Source organism: Athene cunicularia, assembly GCF_003259725.1.
Source record: "Athene cunicularia isolate RWA chromosome 18 unlocalized genomic scaffold, athCun1 chr18_part1, whole genome shotgun sequence".
Taxonomy (NCBI): Eukaryota; Metazoa; Chordata; class Aves; order Strigiformes; family Strigidae; genus Athene; species Athene cunicularia.
In genome coordinates, this window is record NW_020799123.1 from 541992 (window position 1) to 563381 (window position 21390).

At 42.0% G+C, this 21390-nt stretch overlaps 2 protein-coding genes across 2 annotated transcripts in view; both read right to left on the reverse strand.

Moving 5' to 3' along the window:
* LOC113486761 (myosin heavy chain, skeletal muscle, adult) overlaps nt 1-21390 on the reverse strand; it is a 51208-nt gene that overhangs the window by 11615 nt on the left and 18203 nt on the right. The window lies entirely within an intron of this gene.
* On the reverse strand, nt 28-2570 carry LOC113486760 (myosin heavy chain, skeletal muscle, adult-like). Its single transcript, XM_026860985.1, has 5 exons — nt 2364-2570; nt 2140-2283; nt 1890-2046; nt 303-330; nt 28-205 (listed from the first exon to the last, which is right to left on the reverse strand). The coding sequence occupies exons 1-5, from the start codon at nt 2568-2570 to the stop codon at nt 85-87; spliced, it is 657 nt and encodes a 218-aa protein (XP_026716786.1). The 3' UTR covers nt 28-84.

Genomic DNA, 21390 nt, shown 5'->3' on the forward strand with positions numbered 1-21390 from the left:
CTGCAGAATGATCATTATTGCTGGTTATCCTCTCCAAAAATCATCTCAGGAACAGAGGAAAGCTTTGGTTCAAGCCAGTATCTATTAATTTACCTGCATTTTGCCTGACTGCTCCTCCTTCTTCTTCTCCCCACTCGCTGCAATTGTTGCAAAGTACTGGATGACACGCTTTGTGTTCACAGTCTTCCCGGCACCGGATTCTCCGCTGTGAAACCAAAGAGAGAAGCAGAGAGCGTGTGGTCAGGCGGGAGGTCCCTCAGCACCGGGCAGCCCCAGAGAGACCCGAGAAGGGATCTACATACGTGATCAGGATTGACTGGTTCTCACGATCTGTGGAGAGACAGAGACTTTTCTGAGTGCTGCTCAGTTGTAAAGAAATCAAAATCCATGAGGGAAATTAACTGTGAACTGAAGCTTCATTAAGAGTGTAGGAACAATATGTAGCTAGTTCCCAGTTAAAATGCCCTGGAAATGTAGCACTTGATCCCTTTCAGCATTGTTTGGTGCTCCCCCAGTAAAAAAAAAAAAAAAAAAAAAAAAAAAAAAAAAAAAAAGTTTTATTTGGATACGGTTGTAAGATAAATTATACTAGCTTCTTTGAATCAAGATTGATATTTCTGTATATAAGATGTTATAACCAGATGTTATTTTGTAATATCAATATGAGTAAAGTTACTAAAACATGCAACATAAAATAATTGACACTTTCTGGGGACTCAAGAGCCTTGAAAGATCAAACCATAAGCCCTCTTGAGTTCAAGGATTTTTTTGAGCCAGGCATAATATAATTGTATGTTATAATTTGCATAGAATTTGCATTAATTAATCTCCTTATTTTAGTAATTGAAGTAGACCTTTAAGACATATAATTTTCTTTAATAAAGAATATCCAGGACTTAAGTATGTTGTATGGAATATGTGATTACCTTTGCTTTTTTAAAAATGTTTCAACTGATAGCTGTTTTGAGGCTTCCTGGATGTTCAAATGTTAGACAGAAGGAAATAAATAATTCTAGTCTTGCTTTCTATACAACCTTTGATTTTTATACAACACTTGAACTTATACATTGCCGTTATATATTCCCTCAGTTTTCTCTTCACTGTCATCAAGGTATCCTTACCTACTTAATTTTTGTTAATACAGAATTAATTTCATGCCTATAAATATAATTTTATCCATTGGTCAACTTTTCCAGGTCCAGTATCTCCTTTTTTAATGTGAGAAAACTAGAACTGACTGCATGACTCAAGACATCAGTGTTCGACTTTTTAATGTTCTCTTTTTATTCCCCCCAAGTAATTACTAAAGTTCATTTTGTTTACAGCCCTAATGAGCACTGAGCCAAAATTTCTGTAGTATTATTCACTGTAAGTCTGAATTATACTTCTTCATAAGTAATAGGCATTTCTTAGCTAACCATTCAGCCAATCTTTCATTTTCCATCGTATACTTTTAGGCTTCCTCTTCTTCATCTGACAATTTCTTATCACTTGGGCTTCCAAGAGTAAAATGTCTGATAGTGCATTTATTCAGATTCAATTCATTCAGAACTTCAATTTCTAGACATTCCTACTTTCTGACATGGATATTAAGTTAGTAATGTTTGATTCCATGCTTTTTGTTAATATAGAGCACCAACTTATTGCTTATTCTGCTTTCCATCAAACTGTACTGCACAATTACAGAACTTAAATTCTAGATTTGCCTCTACAATGTTACCAATATGCTTTCTGTGATATTTATTTAAAGATGGGCATTCTGGCTTACTCAGCTGACACATAACATGTAAATATATCTCCATATGTTCACAGAGTATCTGCAGAGAAAAGGAAGATTTTTCCTCAAGTGCACACTATGACATCATTTGAACACCTATCAAGCAACTCACCATTTAACATGAACTGATAGGCATTGTCAGAGATGGAGAAGATGTGTGGAGGGGCCTCCTGGCGCTTCTTGCCTCGGTAGGCCAACACCACCTCCGGGTTGTACACCGGCAGCCACTTGTAGGGGTTGACAGTGACGCAGAAGAGACCCGAGTAGGTCTGTGAGGAAGGGAGACAGCACGTTGGCTTCCACCTACCCTGGCAGAGCAGTTCCTCCTCGCTGCCCAGGGGAAGACTGCTGCTGGTACTTACATAGATCATCCAGGCTGCGTAACGCTCTTTGAGGTTGTACAGCACAGCGGGTTCGTGGAGGTGGGTCATCATGGCCATGTCCTCGATTTTATCGTACTTGGGAGGGTTCATGGGGAAGATCTGATCTTCCTTCACGGTCAGGGTCTGTCAGAGGCAGACCATATGTCATCTAAGAGCTGAGGGTGGGATTCAAATGGTGTCCTTCAGCTTTGTTTCTTACTCACCTCTCCACCTTCAGTCTTGACAGTGACCTTCCCTGACTCCCTGCTCTGGATTGTCCCTTTCACAAAGGATTCCTTAGGATGCACCACAAAGACCGATGACTTGGCATCAAAAGGCTTGTTCTGGGCCTCAATTCTCTCCTTTTCTGACTTTCGGAGGTAGGGAGCTGCCTCCCCAAAGACGGCCATCTCAGCATCTGGAGAAGTCATGTCTGCACTTAACTGAAGACACGTCAGCAGAAGACTCTGTGGTGGAAGAAAGACACTTTCCATCAGTTAGACAATAGTTTTCCATGCCAGTGATGAAATCTCTTACAGTTTCTATCTTTCCAGTATTTAAACTAGTATGTCATTTTCGACAACACTTTTTGAAACCTAGTTTTGATTTGAACACATAAGTACTTACATTCCACTTGAGAATGAGACACATTTAATATTTTAGTCTTCTATGGACAGAATTTTTATTAATGATTATCATTTTGCAATTTTACTATTGGTATACTGAAGAACTAAACATAAAACTAATCTCTTGCTTCTGTTGCCTTTAATTATCAGTGATGAGTCTGCAAGAAGTTCTTTCATTGACCATGATCTGTGGAAAGTGAATTTACTTATTTTCACACTGTATATGCCTTATCAGGCTCAGTCCAATTCTTTCTGCAATGGGTATGAATATGAAAAAAGGAATGAATATAGTAAAATTATCTCAAGGTAACTGGACTAACAGTTAATAACTTGGGGTGTTAACGTGTCATTACATCAGATGTTCTAAGTCAGTAGCTAGTATATTAACAAGATGGTAACTTTCTTCTTATGTTCTATAGTATTCCAGAGATAGATTTTAACTTGGAAATAAAAAGATGGCACGGAAAACAGATTGAAAATTCCAGCTATCATAACCAAGCCCTCCCTTCAGAAATAATCAGACATGTAAGATAAAGAGCAAATGCTCAGTCTCTGTAATCCTACAGAACTCATACACTTACCTTGAAACTTTCAGTGAGAGCAGGGCAAAACAGTCCCAAGGAGACTTTATAGACTCCAGTACGCAGATGCTCTGGATTCTTCCTCTTTCTTCGGTCAAAGCATTTTTGGCCAACCTTCTTTGGCAAAGCATTGTTTGGCAGACTTACCTAAAGACATAATTGTCATTTGATTTGACTGGATATAATTAGAAATTTTTTATATCTTACCAACTATGTGGCTATATCTACTATAAATAATTTGACAAGACAATTAAGGAAGGAATCTCGATCAGTTAAGGCACTTAGAGAACTTGGATGAAGGACTTATGGATTATGCTGACATATTTCTGGATGAGTTTCTGATCCATTAAAGATAGCTTGTTTCGTATGCAGTACTGCAACAATTCAAACTATACAACGCAGGTAGTAGCACCTATCTTCTTCACACGATGCTGTGTTTATAAATAAACCCTTGGAAAAAAAAAAAAAAAAAAAAAAAAAAAAAAAAAAAAAAAAAACCACAACTATATATCATTGTGACTAAAACCAAAGTGTTTTTCTTGAAAACAGAAAACCAGAAACCTCTTGTAGCTCAAATTCCTGCAGGGACAATATATCAACTCTTGAAATGTAGTTCATGTGTAGACTGCTTCATGTGATTTCCAGGGTCTTGAGATAAATACAGATCCTGATGGATATAATAGCATGTTACATTTTAAATATATTAACTTTCCCAGAAATGTGAGGTATCTAAAGACATTCTGCATGTCCCTAACAATGAACAAAGAGTTGCAAATTGTTGTGGCATGTACTATATAACACATAAGGTTAAAAGGTGTCTTCTGATTTTAACAGCTAAAAATCACAGCATCCTCATGTCTACAAAAAAGTGCTTTCAGCTGAGCAAAAAGATGAAACTACCGATTTACAGAGTTCAACCAGAGAAAATATGTAACAACTCTTACTTGAGCTGCTTTCAGTTGTGTCCAATGTAAACATCCTCTTCCCCTGGTCGTTGGCATTTTGGTTATTAAAAGAGCTCAGTGGATAACATATGCATGGGTGGTGCACAGATCTGATGTTATATCCAGCATCAGATAATGTTCTGTGCTTGTAAAGACCATTCCAAGGAGGGCTGCAGCACTGCAGCACCCACATTTCTGGAGCCCAAATCCATAGCTCACCACTGGGCTCCATGTGCAGGACATGGGGAGGCTGATGGAAACACCCTGCCCAGGTGGGGCCCAGAGCCAGGCAGTGGGAAATGGCGAGCGCAGGGGTGCATCTGAAGTCCTGCCTCTCTGGGGAGCAGGCACCAAGGGGTGCTGGCAGGGCACCTCCCTCCAGCGGGACCCAGAGCACAAATGCTCCAGCATGGAGGCAGCAGGCTTTGCTCTGAGGGGCTTCTGCAGCTGAGTCCCCGGGTGGTGGGCTGCCACTTGGTGTCCAGCAGCCCAGTGGCTATCAGGCCTGGCCGAGGAGGGCACAGAGAGGTCTTGGCAGCTCAGAGGTCAGGGTTTAGAAGACCATGCAAGAAGATCAAGGGATGGCTGAGTCCTCTCTCAGGGTGTGAGTTCTGAGTTCTCCCCTCAGGTTGGGAAATGAAAATCTTTAACTTCCCAGTGGCCAATGACAAAGTCAGTCTCATCAGTAGAGCTCTTCTGGGGTTTTGATGTTGGGTTGCACAGGATGTGGACTCAGCTGTGTAACAAGCAGGAGTGCGGCCCACATCTGCTCTGCCCACACAAGCCAGTGTTAGAAAATAAAATGTTTTTTGAAGGTGCTCTTAGACAATGGTAATATTTTCTATGTGAGATAGCCCATGAAATAGAAGAAGAATAATTGTTCCTCACTCATTGTTCCTCATAACTCCTCCCCCACTGCCTGAACAACACAGTAGGTCAGCAAACACAATTTTTAGGTCAGTCAATAGGGCTATGAAGTACCAAAGAAAGTATAAAATAGCTTAACACTAAGATGTCTCCAGGACTAAAAGGAAGGACCACACAAGTAACATGGTCCACTTAGTTAAGCACAGTAGCTCACAGAGAATGACTAGATATGTTTTAAAAATCAGGCTGTCAGATGGGGAGTGCTGAGACTGCATGGTTGACTCTCCTGGAGCTGTGCATAACAAGATACAAAACCTTCAGTAGCCTCTTGGAGACATCAACTGAGAATACTTGAATCAATTAATGTTACTTTCACATCCTGCCTTAACTTGCAGAATATCTTCAGAAGGCTAGCCTTAAAATAAGGTAATATATCAGAGTTACCAAACAGACAATCATTTTGGTTCCTAAGTTTCCTGAAAAGAAATAGTGTTTCTTCTTCATGAGTGAGCTTAATCTTGTTCTCTATAAAGTATGGCTCTTTTTTACTTAAATTCATATATTTTGCCTAGATATGAGAGAATCAGAATCATCAAAATAAGTATAATTGAAAATGGATACATGCATGCCAGAAGAAGAAAACTCAGATGAAACAAATTTGTGTTTTGAGTTCTTGCTCTAAATTATCTAAGTATTACTAGGGAAGAAAGGAGGCATACAGAAAGATCCTTCTCAGTTCCTCTACAAGCAAGGAAAGTGCCTCTTATCTCCTGCAGGAAGGACCTGAGCACTGTTGGAACAATCACCAGTGCATAAGAGCAATCCATGTAAATTGGGTGTGAGCAGAAGACTCATGGATCACAGTTGCTATTTTGCATCATGTAGGAACTTGCACTGTGTGCCTCTAAATTGTCTGGCAACTACGGACTGTAAAAAGATAAATCCATTTGGTCTGTGGTTTTAACTTATGATGAACACTAGACATTGAACATGCAGTGAGTGAGATGACTTCAGCGTAAGACTAAGGAACTAACCAGACATGAAGTGGTATAAGGGCATCTGATATCTTCCTGAATTACTTATTATGGACACATATCAACAAATTCTTCAGCCCTTTCAACTGTGTCTTGACAGAAATACTCAGGAATTTACTGTGATATTGTGTTCCTGACACCCCAGAAAGTGGATATTCCCTATCTCTTCTCCTTGCTCTAGGATTAACAGGTTGTGAACTCTTTACAGGCAAACAAGCCTATTATAATCTGATTAAGAGACAAAGGAACATTGCTTACGTGGGAGCACTGCAAGATTTCCCCAAGAACTGGACTTAGATGTCTCCATTCAGTAAATAGATTACCCTCACTAGTAGGTCTAGAAAGCTGCTAAAATTAAGAGTTTAAGACCCTTCATAGGTTCTACATAGGCAGTAAAGCCTCTGGAACAATTGCTAGTAGCATGCAGTGTGCATATATGTGCAGATTACCGCTCAAAAAAGAACAAGGTATTGTTAAATGGAAGCTCAGCTTTCAATTGAGCTCTTGTTACTGTTTGTTCTCTCAAGCTTTGCTTCATAACTGAGAGTTTAAAATATCATGGCAAGAAATTGGTATTAAATCACATTTAGGAAGATCCATAAAAGTTTGCAAAATTCATCATATGGTTGCAGATTTAGGAGTTTGTCTTTTTACTAAAAATTCTAATTACAAGTGTTCTTCAAAAGTATACCCATGTAGTACACACTACACTTAATGCACTTGCCTGATTTTCTATTAGTTGGGTTATACAATTGAGGTGATTGCTCATTTATCAAGCTCATCAACGATGCAGATGTTCAACGAGATTAAACGGTAAACTGCTCAGTGCTTGGAATTAAACAATTCAGTGCCAATAAAATAAATGACACTGTAAATTCAGTAAGTCTTGCTGCACTGAATGGTAGTTAAAATCTTTTACTAAGTGTGAAGAGAAAGAAGACATATTTCACATTTAGCATTTCATTTGAAAACTGCAATATCATACAATTTTTTTTCCACTTCTCATCAACCAAAAATTACCTGCTTTTCACCGATGCTATTAAAATGCATGTATTTTAAGCAAGAAAAAATGATTGATAGCAATGGCAGCTGTGACAGAGCATGTGATGTCAATCACAAGATAGTCATGAATTCCCAGTATAGGTTTAAATAGGAAAGACCTTTGCCACTTGGATTTGATTTGAAGGTGTTGCAAAAGGAAAAGATTGATAGACAATACATATAAAAGAGACTAAGAGGAAAAAGTCCACTGCTTCTTTGCCAGTGACGATGACTGTGCATAATTATCATTTGTAACCATATTCTCTAACAGTTTTCTATAGACTAATAATGATATTAATGAAAGCTTGCAGGCAGCCTATCCTTGAAAGCCCATGTTGCATAGGACAGGAAACTCCTGCAAAGAAAAACTTAGTGTTTAATCATCTAGCCACCCATATGAGTGTTTGTGAAAAGCTCCTGGACTACACAGCATTTGCTTTGCTGTCTTTCTGAAATACTTATGCTATATCATGAAGGGAGCTATCTGAATGCTAGTTCTCATTAAAGAGCTTTGTTGCTGAAAGAAGCAACAGTGACTTAATGTATAAATTAACTAGTTCCTGCCCACCACTAACTTTCTCCTAGTCTTGTTACTGTCTCTGCAGGGCTGGACTCCACTGCAGCTGAAAGCTAAGCACAGTACGATCAAAAAGAAAAGAGGCAGAGTGAGAGCAGGCCCTGGATACAGAACGTCCTGCTCAGCAATGTGGTGTGGGCAAGGTGCTGCAGTGCTGACATTTCCCATGGAGAAGAGACTCAGGCATGCTGGAAATAGATCCGTCTTGACAAAGAAAGATCAGGCAACTGCCTCACTCTCTGGCAGCCCTTAAGGTATGACTTCTCCTCAGTCACAGTCTGTGTTAGTCTTAGAGAATACTTAGCAGTGCATCACAGTCAAACTGAAAATATGTACATAGGTACAGATTTCCAGCCTACAGCCAGGCAGAATCTCACAATGAGCTTTAATTTTAGATTTGCATTGTCAACTGGAGACTTGAGTTTATAATATTCCAGTGTGGAAGGAAATTTCACAGTCTGGAAGTGTGATACCTTCTTCGTTATTTTTATTCATGAGTTTCAAAGTGATCATTAGTGGAAGAAACCTCATGGCCCTTGTTCAGGTGTCAGAACCTCCTGCCAGAAATAAACCTAGGAAAAGAGTGATCACAGGCCCCAGATCTTTATATAATACTGATACATTCTGGTTTACAACTTGAAAGAAGTGATTGAAGAGGAGCACTGCTGATTACCTCATTAGGCTAAGAAGGTCTTTGCATCTTCTCTATGTTAAATCTTGCCATAAAGAAGTTGCCCTGTGGCAGCTGGCAAATTCCAGTGCAGTAGAGAAAAAATGAGTGAGGTCCCATTCTCCTTCCACTGTGGTACAGCAATGAAATTCTGTGCAATTTATAATTTCTATATGCTCATCAAATATCTTTGGCAGCCTCTATCTTCCACTTTTTCACTAGGTTTCTCAGTACGGTCCTAACAATTTCAGACATATTTTGGGGAGATCTTGTTTATCCACAAGAGCATTCACTTAGAGGACAGTAGATTAGGAAATCCTAGATTATAGATTCATTCCAGTCATAAAGGAACCTCCAAAAGTTAGGTAGCATTGTTCCTTGTATTGAAACATTGTAACTCCTGAGTTCCATCATGCAACTTTTCTTGAAGATTGGCTGCTATGGCATTTATTTCTTATTGAGAGTATCTTCGGAGTGAATTAATCCAAGTCAATAAGCGTTAGTAGATTCCAACATAACACTGATTGTACTTATATGATGAACATGTCCTCTGATCTGCACACTGTCCACTGCTTGCACAGCGGCATAGCATGGGAAAGATGCAGGTTAAAAGAGACTTATGGCAAAACCAGCAGCCAGACCCTTGCATCCAACAAAGGATTTAGAGATAAGCCGAGAGATTTATTACCCCTAAAACGAGGGGGCAAATTTAACACCATTAATTAAAAAGGAGACCACCGAGGGCCGGGGTGGAAGAGCTCCGCAGGTCACTACTTGAACTACACCGTACCCAGCAACTGAGCTTGCTAAAATTCAGGAGAAATACACCAGACGAGCTCATGAAACTGAAACTGAATATATGTGGAGGGTATCTTTGACTGGTGGCAACCGAATTTTGTTATCAGAAGATGAGGCCCAGGGGTACTGGGGGCCAGGGGTTTCCTTAGTTACTGACGACCAGAGAGAACCGTGGTCGTTAACTCAACGAGCTGCTTATTGGGCTGGGATTTCCGGAGAGTTAATGGATGGTCTGACTACTGCAGTTTTAGAAAAGCTCATTCGAGCCTGGAAAGGCAGAAGGAAGCTGCCCCCCCCCCCGCCCCTGCTTCCGAGCAGACCTTTCGGACAAGGGGAGGGACAGAACTAACGAGATGGTGGTAATTGCTTCTCAAAGAATACCGTATCAATACCAGGTGGATTGTCCCTTCTTTCTAACCATCATTGTTTTGTTATGCATATATTTGTTTTACAGGATATTGATCCTGGATGACCAAAGACCTATGTTACTTTTAGTGCTTTCAATAGTTATAGGCATTATCGGCTAGTTATTATTTGTAATCTGCTTACATTGTTATATAATTTGTAGAATCATACCTGCTAAGTGTGGAGAATCTACTTATTGGAAGGCTAATCTGGAGTTGTGCCTTAAGTTACCTTATTGGGAATCACCTCCAAAATTAAGGAAGCCTGTGGGTCACCTGTAACTGCACACTGGTGCTTGCAAATATCATATAACCAACAGCAAGATGAAATAATCAAAGACTAGCTGGAGGGGTCTGGTCCCACAAATGAAGCATTAATAAATTGTACCTGAATATTAAATTGTATTCCCATTTAAATCCTTATTGACCTTCTAATGTGATTGTGTAACCTCAAATAGTTTTAGAAAATTTAATTTAGCATTTATATGTACTAACAAGGGATGCCTTTAAGGAATTAAAGGTGCAGATCCACCAAGCATCTAGGATGGCATTGCAAAATCCAGCTAGCATTGCTGAAGGAACATGGACTGTGCGGTGTGCCGAGTCTGACTGAGGGAGAATGCTGCATCCCCATCCACAATGCACCTCTGCCATCACCTCTACAGAGGAGACCCATGCCACGGTGAAGAAGATTGCCAACAGGAACAGAGAACTTTTTCGACTGATGAACTGGTTTGATGGCTGGAACCCTGGGTCATGGGTAACATCACCGGGATCCTCAGGACTCGCGAGGTGGGGAAGATGGCTTGCAAATATTAGTATTGTAATATTGTGCAAAGTTTTGCTTTTCATAGTATGACTTGCAGCAGTTAGATATATGCTCTCTTACCTTCTGTCTTCTTTTTTCCCTATACCCTTTGAGATCACAATGGTCAAAACTTGGAGTGTTTGAGTCACGGGGTGGGATGTGAGAGCTGAGAAATCAGGCCTGTGAAAAATTAAGACAAACAGCTTGGGAAAGCAAAAGTTGAGGCTGATTGAAGATTTGCCTCAAACACTCCCAAGACAAAACCATGAGCCACAGGGTGCTTTCTGTGGAGGCCGAAGCTGATAAGGCTGCCCGATGTATCTGGGGGCGAGAGCCCTGTGGAGACAGGACGGCTCTGCCCTGGGGCACCTGGGCAGATTTCAAGGGCCATGTGTCCGGTGAATGAACTTTGCTTCATTATCCACGAAATGCATATTAAAGTTGACACCCCTCAATATGCTAACGAGGGCTGTCATGATCATGCGAGTGACATCATCCCATGAAACACCTTACCCCTCCCTGTACATGGGATACGTAGGTCTGTGGGTTGACCGAGGGGACGGACCCAAGGAAAGTGGGTATAAATCAAAGAGGAGAAGAAAGGGCTCTCTCTCTCTCTGCCCCTCTTCCTGCTGCCCCCCCCCGGCCGTCTGGAGAGAGCAGTGAAGCAAAGACGACGGATGCCAGCGAAGAAGATAGCTGCCTCCTGGAATCCTCGCCGGCAGGAGCAGCGCAGGAACCCAGACCGGTGATCTGTACTCCCCCATTCCCTCTATCTCCCTCTTTTCCTTTTTTCTGTTAAGAAATGTAAAGCATATTATATTGCTTGCCACAGCTTGCTCTGTACTTAGCCAATTATCATGTGTTCAATTAGTGCATTGTAGGTAGTTAATAAATGCTTGAACTTGGAGACTTGTTGTCCGCTCCAATTGGGGATTTGCGAATCTGAGTCACTTGTCCCCCTCGCTGCAGCGGGACGTGACAGGATAACAAGGTGCATTGCAGAAATCAGGTAGAGATAAGTACATTACTTCTACCACTAGATGAAAATTAAAAGCAAGACTCCAAGTGACCTACTTATCTCCCTCTCAGCATGAAGCTCACAGGGTAAAGCAAACAACCCCTGCTAGTGAGCCATGGGAGACTGGAGAGAGCAGTGAAGCAAAGACGACGGATGCCAGCGAAGTAGATAGCTGCCTCCTGGAATCCTCGCCGGCAGGAGCAGCACAGGAATCCAGACCGGTGATCTGTACTCCCCCATTCCCTCTATCTCCCTCTTTTCCTTTTTCTATTAAGAAATGCAAAGCATAGTACATTGCTTGCCACAGCTTGCTCTGTACTTAGCCAATTATCATGTGTTCAATTAGTGCATTGTAGGTAGTTAATAAATGCTTGAACTTGGAGACTTGTTGTCCGCTCCAATTGGGGATTTGCGAATCTGAGTCACTTGTCCCCCTCGCTGCAGCGGGACGTGACAGGATAACAAGGTGCATTGCAGAAATCAGGTAGAGATAAGTACATTACTTCTACCACTAGATGAAAATTAAAAGCAAGACTCCAAGTGACCTACTTATCTCCCTCTCAGCATGAAGCTCACAGGGTAAAGCAAACAACCCCTGCTAGTGAGCCATGGGAGACTGGAGAGAGCTCAGAGCTGCTCAGCTTCTGCTCTAGTAGGAAACTTCTCCTGTGGGTTGATGCCCTGGAGCGCAGGGTCACCTTCCTACTCAGATAGCAGTGTCTCCTGTGCCTAGGGATGCGTCAATTGAGCTGCTCCTCCTCAGGTGATCAGGGTCCCTCTTGTCCTGACCAGGAACTGGGAGGTGCTCAGGGCCACAGGAGGGACCTGGAATATCTGCATGGGCATGCTGCTCTCTGACAGACCATGGGTCTGCATGAATTAAGCCAGGGTGCAGCTGAAAGAGCAGAGGTGCAGTTCATGTGTGCCTGTCCCACCCTGTACACAAGGAGGGAAAGGACTGGTGTGCAGTGCAAGGGCCATCCCACCAAGGACAGGTCATGGTCAGGTGAGTGAGGGAAAAAAGAATGAGAGACACTGATCAGTGGGGAAATTGAAATGCAGGATAGGGGATGTAAAGAGACAGAGAAGAAACAAGTGAGGCACCTCTATGGAGAGACAGCTGGTGGAGAAGATGCAGCAATGTGGTGTGCTATATATGAGAAGGTGATGTAGCAAAAGTTTTGCTGGAATGGAAAGGGCTTGAGCTAATCTCAGCTGTCACACCTATAGAAATCCAAGAGGCAAACTCATTACAGCATCCATTCATATCAGAATGAAGTGGAGAGTTCTTTAATTGACAGTTATCAATTTTTAACATTTCTTTTTCAATCTCAAAGAGCAAAATCCACAAGAGAAGCTGTGTCTTTTGGAGATGAAAGGTAAGAATTGTGATTAAATCCTGTCCCCTTTCATGTGGATTTGCAAGACTGCTGCAGTCCCACACTTCTTACGCAATGCTTCGGAGTACAGTGTGTACTGTATTGACATGTGGGAGTGCAGTGCAGTCTGTGCAGTCCCACCTAGTGAGAATGTGTCCTTGCACCTAACTTCATTTCAACGAGGTCAAAAAGCAGTTCAGGGAAATGAGAAATCCTTGATGAAACTCATTTGTTTTGCTATGAAATGTAATTTTTCCGCTGGCTTTCTGCATAACATTTTCTTATTTCAATGTTTCTTTATGACTCCCTCATTGAGAGGCTGGGCCCCAAGAGCTTTCTGCAGAGCAAATTCAGCCAACAGTGCTTTCCTACCGTGACCTAACAACATTCATTAGTCATACAAACAGAATCATATTCAGACTGTGTATGTGGAAGGTTGTTGTCCACTTAGCATGGTTGGATGAAACATCTCTTCACACAATTTGATGCCAAATCATACCACTATCAGAATAACATGACTTCCAGAAAATCCTACTGAAGGTGCAAGTGGCTGCTTTCTGCACTGGGCTACTGAGGCATATCTCTAGGGCTCCAAGCTGGCTTCAAGTGTGATGTTGGGACATCTATGTCAAAGACCTTCCCTGAAGATGTTCACAGCAGGTGACAACTGACCCCAGGGACAACAGACCTGTCTGAGTGGTTAAGAAAGCATTATATCTAGCAAGAGGATGGAATGGTGAAGCTGAGCTAGAGCATGATGAAGGAAAAAAGGCAGTTTGCCTGCCTAGCTCTTTGCTCTCAGCCACCTCTCCTCCCACTCCAAACAGCTTGATTTAGACCTGGTTCCTGCTGACACACAACAGACATCCTGCATCCCTTCATCTTCTCACAGTGGACTTGAATGGCAAATCTGAGGGGAGCAATGCCAGAACAGATCTGACTCCAAACAGCATGGGGCACCATCAATTGTCAGCTCACAATTCATTCCCTCCCCACTTCTCTGGAGAGCCATGTTAGAGCAGGAGTTGTGTCTGAACTGCCTGTGGTGTCACTGGATGCCTGCATCTCATGCTCATACTATTCAGATGTGCCTATTGCGGGAAACAGCCAGGTTTCCATAGCAGAAATAAACAGTAAGTATAAGGTCTGTGTCTAATACTGTTAAATTCATTAAATTAAATTAAATTAAATTAAACTTTGCCAAGAGTGCTCTGATATATGCTTATGCATATATTAGTGTTCTAATATATGCTTATGGGAAACAACATTGGAAGGTTTATCACTAAATATTGTAACAGCTGATCTTTACTGATGCTTTTCATGTTAGGATGTTGTTTCTTTTCACAAGCTAACTGCAGTTCTTCCCTAGACACAGCAGCATAAATTTGTGCCACTGATTTTGCATCTTGTCCCATACTAAAACAGTATAATCAAATAATAACTCTTAGATTTTTCTGAGGTGTCAGAGTACCTCTGACAGAACCTCTGCTAGCCGCAGAGGAGAAAGGACCTGATGATTTGGAAGAAGAATCTAATTAGGCCAACAGTAACTGATGAGAAGCCTAGGTCTTTCATTTAAAAAAAAAAAATGTCAGAAAAAGAAAGCATACAATAAAAAATTGTCCCTGCTTTCTACGTCTTTCTGGAGCAGGTCCTTTTCTCCAGTACTGGTTTCAGCTATGGAATTTTCAGCTGTCTGGGCTCAGCAAGCTGTGGACATCCTTCTAGCTGATATTTTTGAGACCTGTGTCCTTGCTATTCTGAGCAATCAGCTGCATGCCCCTATGTTCAGAACTCTTTCTTGCACCCCTGTTCTCCCTTCACTCTGGAAATTACCTCTCATCTTCCTGTCCTGTTTATCTGCTATCAGGTAAGGTCCAGTCTTCCCTTCAGAAGACTTCACCTGACCCACAATGAAGCAGGCAGGACAAGGCTTTCCCATCTCATCCTCAGTCACAGCTTTATAACAAAATACCACTCCATTGTTTGCAGGGTTGAAGAGAACTCATCAAAACCTGATGTTAAACTAAGGATATCAGCTTTTCATAGGATATCCCAATACTTCATCAGTTTCAAGGTTTTGGTAGTACATTACAATCACATACAGTCTGTAGCCTCCAGAAATCAAACACGCAAGTGGGCATTACAATCAGACTTTATCAGTAAAACCTTGAGGCTATTCACTCCCTATGAGATCCTCCAAAGACATCTAACTGAAACATCATCTGTTGTTCTTTCTTCATTATATCTTATGATTATTTTTGGATCCAAAAGTGGCCAACCCACACTGCAGTTCTTTTAGGCAGGAACTTACCACTTGAGAGGGTTATTTGATTTTCACTGCAGGAAACAAGAAGATGAGGATTCAATGTAAGACATTAACCACAGAACCCTTTGAATAAATAACAAGACAAAAGCATAAAGTACCCTTCTGTTCTACACAGAGGAATGATCAGCTTCCGTTATGACCAGAGACACTGGATTTAAATTTTACACATCCCTGTTGCTTAACTATAGATCACACTTCCTCTGAAGGTGGATAGTCCAAGGGTTCTTCACAGATCAACTAATGTTTCATTCTTTTCTGTGAAGTGAGTAAAACACAGGGTTTGGTCACTGGCTCTTGTCAAAATACTGGTTATCTGTTCAGAAAATCAAGTGGTATCCAGGTGAGGTGGGAACAGATTGAAATAAGATGTATGAGATGTTTCCTTGAGAAATCCATACTAGATAGCACAAAATGCCCCTTCCCCAAACTTCCCCTACAATTCCTCTGTGTCCCAAGCACTTACAGATCTAAAGTCTCTCTATGTAAGTAAAACAAATACTCTCAAAATTTAAACATTTTAAATCATTCTCTCTGTTCTGGTTATAGAAATATCTTAATTTAAGTAGACTGTATCCAAAAAACTTTAATCCAGATGCTGAAGCTGGAGCACATAAATATTTCTTCTTGTTGCCCAAATAGATTATTATTACATGGATTTAGGAAATGGATTTAACACACACACAATTACTAAAATAATTTGTCTTTGGAATGAGAGTTCTAGGATATGACAAGTCTTTAGATAAAGGAGTCAAATTATCATCATGCAACACAATAGGTTGCCTCATAATGCTGAATTGCTCACAGAACACAAAGATAAGCACCCAACTATCTTGTTAAAAATCAAATATGTTCAGTATTTTTCACTGCTTAGTGTTAGTTTTTGCACTAATCTTGAAGAAAATTCCTGATGGGATTTGCAGGTTACAAATGCTGTTCTCAGCTATGCTGTTAATATTTATAAAACAAGCCAAGAGGGATCTTTGTGCCTGTGGATCCTTAATGAACAGACTGACAAGGAATGTGTAGCTTCATACTGAAGATCCCTGGGTAAAATAAGACCTCTCAGGAATGCTGGCATGAGACAAGGAGAAATGCCGGAACACTAATTCTCTGGTGCAAAGCTTCTCATTCTGACACTTCTGCTAAGATCTGGCTGGGCACTGGATCCCGGAGATGGTAAGGACACTTTTCAAATAAAAAGTTCTTTTTATTCTACTGAAATGAATTAAATAAAATATGATGAGTGCTTGCTCTATTCCTGGCATAGCATATCTAGTCTGAGTTTGTGGTTTATCTGGGTAAGACATGTCCTTCAGGGATTTGAGCTATCATTCAAGATGAACAATATTAAAAACAATGGAGCAGGAGAGGGGTTGGGGATTATTTCTAGGGAAAAGCCAGTGATGAGCCTAACAAATGAAAGACTAACTAACCTGCTAGTATGTAAGGTACATTGGGCCAGTTACTGGTTTGGCTATTGCAAAAACAGAACACAAGTGAGCTAACCTTGGTGTCTGTTGCTGTTCAGAACCTCCTTGTATCTCAGGCTGTCTATGAATGGACTGAGATGGCCTTGCTATCTTCTGATCCTGTTCCTTTGTTGGGAGACTAATTTCTGCAATTCTTGATATGGTTATTATTTGACCTCACAGCAGGGAAGTTACTTCTACTTGAGAAGTTTCAACAGTAGATTTTAAACCCAGGAATGTCTTGTCTTTGCTCAGATGACACCTAAGTAATTTCCCACTGAGAAAAAGTAAGTGTTTTGCCAAGAAAAGTGATAAGGGAGGGCAAAATCAGCTAGAAATTAGAAACAATTAACACACAGCTCTTTTAGTTTTAAAGAGGAACAGCTTTTGATTGTGCATGCGATTTCTATGGTTACTCAAATTCCTCCCATCTCCACAGCAAATGTCAGAGAAAAATATGCGAGCAGTAGGTTCTGGCTGAGGAGATGACATTCAGGGTGCCCTTTTCATTACATGCCAAAGCAGCCAAAGAGCTTCAGTTACAGCAGAACAGGTGAGTGGGGTGGAAAGGCTCTGATGTCAGTGGAAGGGGAAGGAAAAGGCAAAAGGAGTTGGAGAATGGCATGAGAGGAGAAGAAATGAGGACAGCAATATAAACTAAAAATACCAGATACTTGATTATTTGGCATGTTTCTCTGTTGACAGTACACCTGTGAGAGAAGCAGGGAGAGGCTACACTACAGAGATTTGTTTAAATTTTCACAACTAGCTTTTTGTTGCTATAGGTGGATGCTACAAATATATCTAAAATTTTTACCTCCTTTCTTCATAAAACAAGAAAAACTTTAGAACATTGAAACTATTTGATTTACACAAGGCATTCCCAAGGGCAGAGAGTTTGCAGTATTGATACCATGTGAGATGTTTTCTGTTGGTAATTCCTATATTGATTCTTTACTTTGAAAAAAGAGGATTCTCAAAACTTGCTTTCAGTTTGGAGAATAATAGGATAACACCTCTCACTGGAGGACAGGATATATTGGTGTTCATGTAAAATTAGCCTATTTTAATACTTGCCTAAACAGCTAAATGTGCTGACCACTTCATTTGGTCACTGCCATGCCAGGCAGCACAGATCAGTCTCTTTGGCTACCTGGCAAATCCCTCCAGTTGATCTGAAGCAGGGGGCCTTGTAATCTCTCAAATCAGAGCCATTCCATGACCCCACACTGCTGTCTGACTTATACGTTAGCTAAGCTTGGACTTTACCTCTTTGGGCTCCAATTACAAACCCTTCATGTGTGCTGGACTGAATGTGTGTTATTTCTCCCAGCAGTACTGTGCTGATGTTGGGGCTGGGGCTGTGGTGCTGACATGGTTGGGCTAGAGGGGTGCTTATTCTGTGGGAGGTGTCACGAGCACTGTCATGAGACCTGAGCAGCAAAGTTCAGGTGATATGTGATTTCCTCCTTGCCTGGGGTGTGGTGGGGAGCTCACAGTGTGAAAGTTGAATTTTACTATATTGACAAAAAGTATCTGACGGGAAATGTTTTCAACCATTTGTGCTACTACCAGTAGAACACTGCTATTGTGTTTCAGAAATCCCCTGCCAATCCCCTGCCATCCATATGGGATAGAAGCTCTATTTGAGCCCAATAACTACATCTATTTTAAACTTTGCTCTGAGAGGTCTTTCTTTACGGCCATTATGGACCAACATATTTTTCAGGACCTTTGCACTAGTACTGATCAGATGACAGACAGCTTAACTCTAAAAATAGTACATCAGTGCAAAGTAACCCCTGACCTTCACACATAGCAGATAATCTCAAGTCAAGAAAAAGAAAACTTTAGTTTCTCACTTGTGTTCTATATATGTCCTAATAATATACTGGATCCTCAAAAAAAGCTGCACTGTATTTCAAGCACAGGACAATATGTAGGACTAGAATAATCTGTCTATAGATGGCTTTGGAAAGAACGCAACTTGACTGAGATGATTGCTTCAGATTGAAAAGTATAGCAAGCTGCAAGGATCTTAAACTAAGATAATATAATATAAAATAAAATAATATTAAGCACAACAAAAAGTCCTGTAAGAGTGATGTGAGTTTAAAATCCTAAAGATTATAATAATTTTCAAGTAAGGCAGTATTAAAGTATTTCTTATTGATGGTAAATATATTTATGATTATATCTTGTTCAAAATATATTTTCCAAAGTAAAGGTAATGTTTTTCTTAGGCACATAATTATCAGTTCAATCCACTGAAATGTGAATTGTAACCTACTACAGAAACTTTCAAGGTCTGCAACAATATCCAAACACCAATACAGACCAAAAAATTGCCTAGAAAGCTTCAAAAGTATCAAAATGTACATTTTTTTAATGTGATATGTTACAATCCCTACTTCCTTTCCTTCTTAGTTCAAAGCCATAAACCATGCATTAGTCTATCTCATCTAATCTTCCTGAAGTGCTTCGTTTCTATTCATTAAATTTCCTTCTCAAAATCTGAGATAATTTCTACAATTTCCCAGAGCTACTTCTAATCCACATGCCATTTCACCCTGCCGAAGTGCTTGGATGCCCCTCGCCCACAAGCTCTCAGACCCTTCATAAAGTCTGCAATGTAACAACTTTATGAGGTAATCACAGCAGGCAGCTGTAATAATCATGATGTGCTTAAAACAGTGGCTCATGTGGCAGCTATATGGTGTGGTTCCCAAGTGTGGCACTTAATAATACTCCTGCTCTAAAAGGCAAGAGAAATACCAGGATGGGATGTCCAAGTGCTCTTTACTGACTATTGCATATTTCATCCTAGATACTTTTGCCCTGGAGGCCCAGGTGTGTGGAGGCCCAGGATGGGACAGCCTGCTACCAGCTCAGCAGCTGTATCATGAAGGAAATGTCACATTCTGGCCAAAGACTCCTCCTTAGAGAGGGAATCCACAGAAAGAAGTTCATGAAGTGCAGCTCACCCAAATAAGGCAAGTATCTGTTCTTGGCCTTCCAACATCCTCTCCACCAACAGTCATGGCTAATTCATTGCCACAGGCAGAAGCAGAGAAAAGACTTCACCTCTGTCAGCCAGAGGAAGGAGATGATTTTAGGGCATTGCAGCTGGAGGGCTCTTCTGTGCCTGCAGCCTCAGCTGCACAGAGACTCCCAGACTGGACTGTCCCCTTTGGGACAAGGACAATGTCTTTGGGGGTGGGTGTCACCCAGCCCCTGCCTCACCTCAGCTCCACACATGCTGCCATGGTGCAATCAGATTCAATTGCAGGGGGTGTCTTTGAGGGTGTCTTCATTAATGCTTTGTGTCAAACAGGAAAATGATATTGTAGCAAATCTCCCTGTTGTCCAGCACTTTGGTCTGCAGGAACCACATCTAATGAGCTCCCACCTCTGACTGGCACTCAGACCTTGGGACTCCCACCCATTCCCCCTGACACCCATTTAGTCTAGGTGCCAGGTCCTCAACACTTGATGTCCTGCCCCACTGATCTTCTCCTGTCATGCTGAGGAAGGGACAGCCTGTGTTTCAAGTGTGTGCTAGTTGGTAGGACCATTGATGCTGCATGTTGGCCTTTTGATAGTCACACCTTTCCAAGCATCTACACGGTGCCCTTTCTGGGTAGAGTTCCCAGTGTAACTGAGGTCCTGCACACTGACCAGTGGCTGCTTCTGTCAGCTCAATTCTTTTTCTTTCAGCATTGCTGACCCAAACATTTCCAGGCCTTCTTCGGCCCATTCCACCGGTCTTTGTTCTGTCCCAGTGGTGAAACTGGGAACACATGAAACTGGCTGACCCACCTGGTTGGATTTTAACCTTTCTGATGAGATTCGATCATAACACGTGGGCCAGGAAGTTTCAGCAGCTTTAAAAGCGCCCATCTGGAAGTGAGACCTAGTTGCTGCCACCCAGAGGAGGGTCCACCTTGGTGGCCCCATGCTGCCACCCCCTGGCAGTGGGTGCCTGGAGCAGCGCGCCCGGGTGGCTGCTGCCTGGCTGAGCTCCCTGTGACTGATAGGAGCCTGCTGGAGCCCTGTGACCGACAGCCCCTGCTCCCCACCCCTGGTAATAATGCCATCGTCTTTCTGCCAAGCATCCCTTAAAAACTTCTCCGTCCCTTTAGTGTCAGGTGACAAGGCCCAAGCTGAGAATAAAGATGACAGGGCCTGCGTCCTCCGAACGACAGCCCAAATGGTGAGGCAAAAAGCAGAGTCACCATCCCAGCTGATGTCTCTGGGCCTTGCTTTCCTCTGCCTGGTTGCCTGTGGTGACTGTACCAGGCAGCGATGCCGGCTTTACGGAGCTCTCCAAAGGGCCAGTGGAGCCAGGCTGCAGGCAGAGCGGGGTCTCCATAACTATCACGTGCTAGCCCCCAGCCTGGCCTGGGGTTCCCCTGCAGCCCTGGTAGTCCAGTGGCTCTTGAGGGATCTCTGGTGCACAGCCCACCTACCTTCCCCCAGTGAGTGCTGTGAAAGCATAGCCTGGGCAAAGGGACATGGCCTTCTGCAATGCTGCTGAACCTGGGAGCAAGCCCTGCCACTGCCTGCATCCTCACCCGGAAAGGGACTCAAAGGGAGGCAGCTGTAAAGCCGTGCACTTTCAGAGCTACAGCCCAGCATGCCGTTTTCATGTGTTGGTTCACAAGGTAAGCGATGCCCCCACCCACCCCAGACTGAGCCCCAGC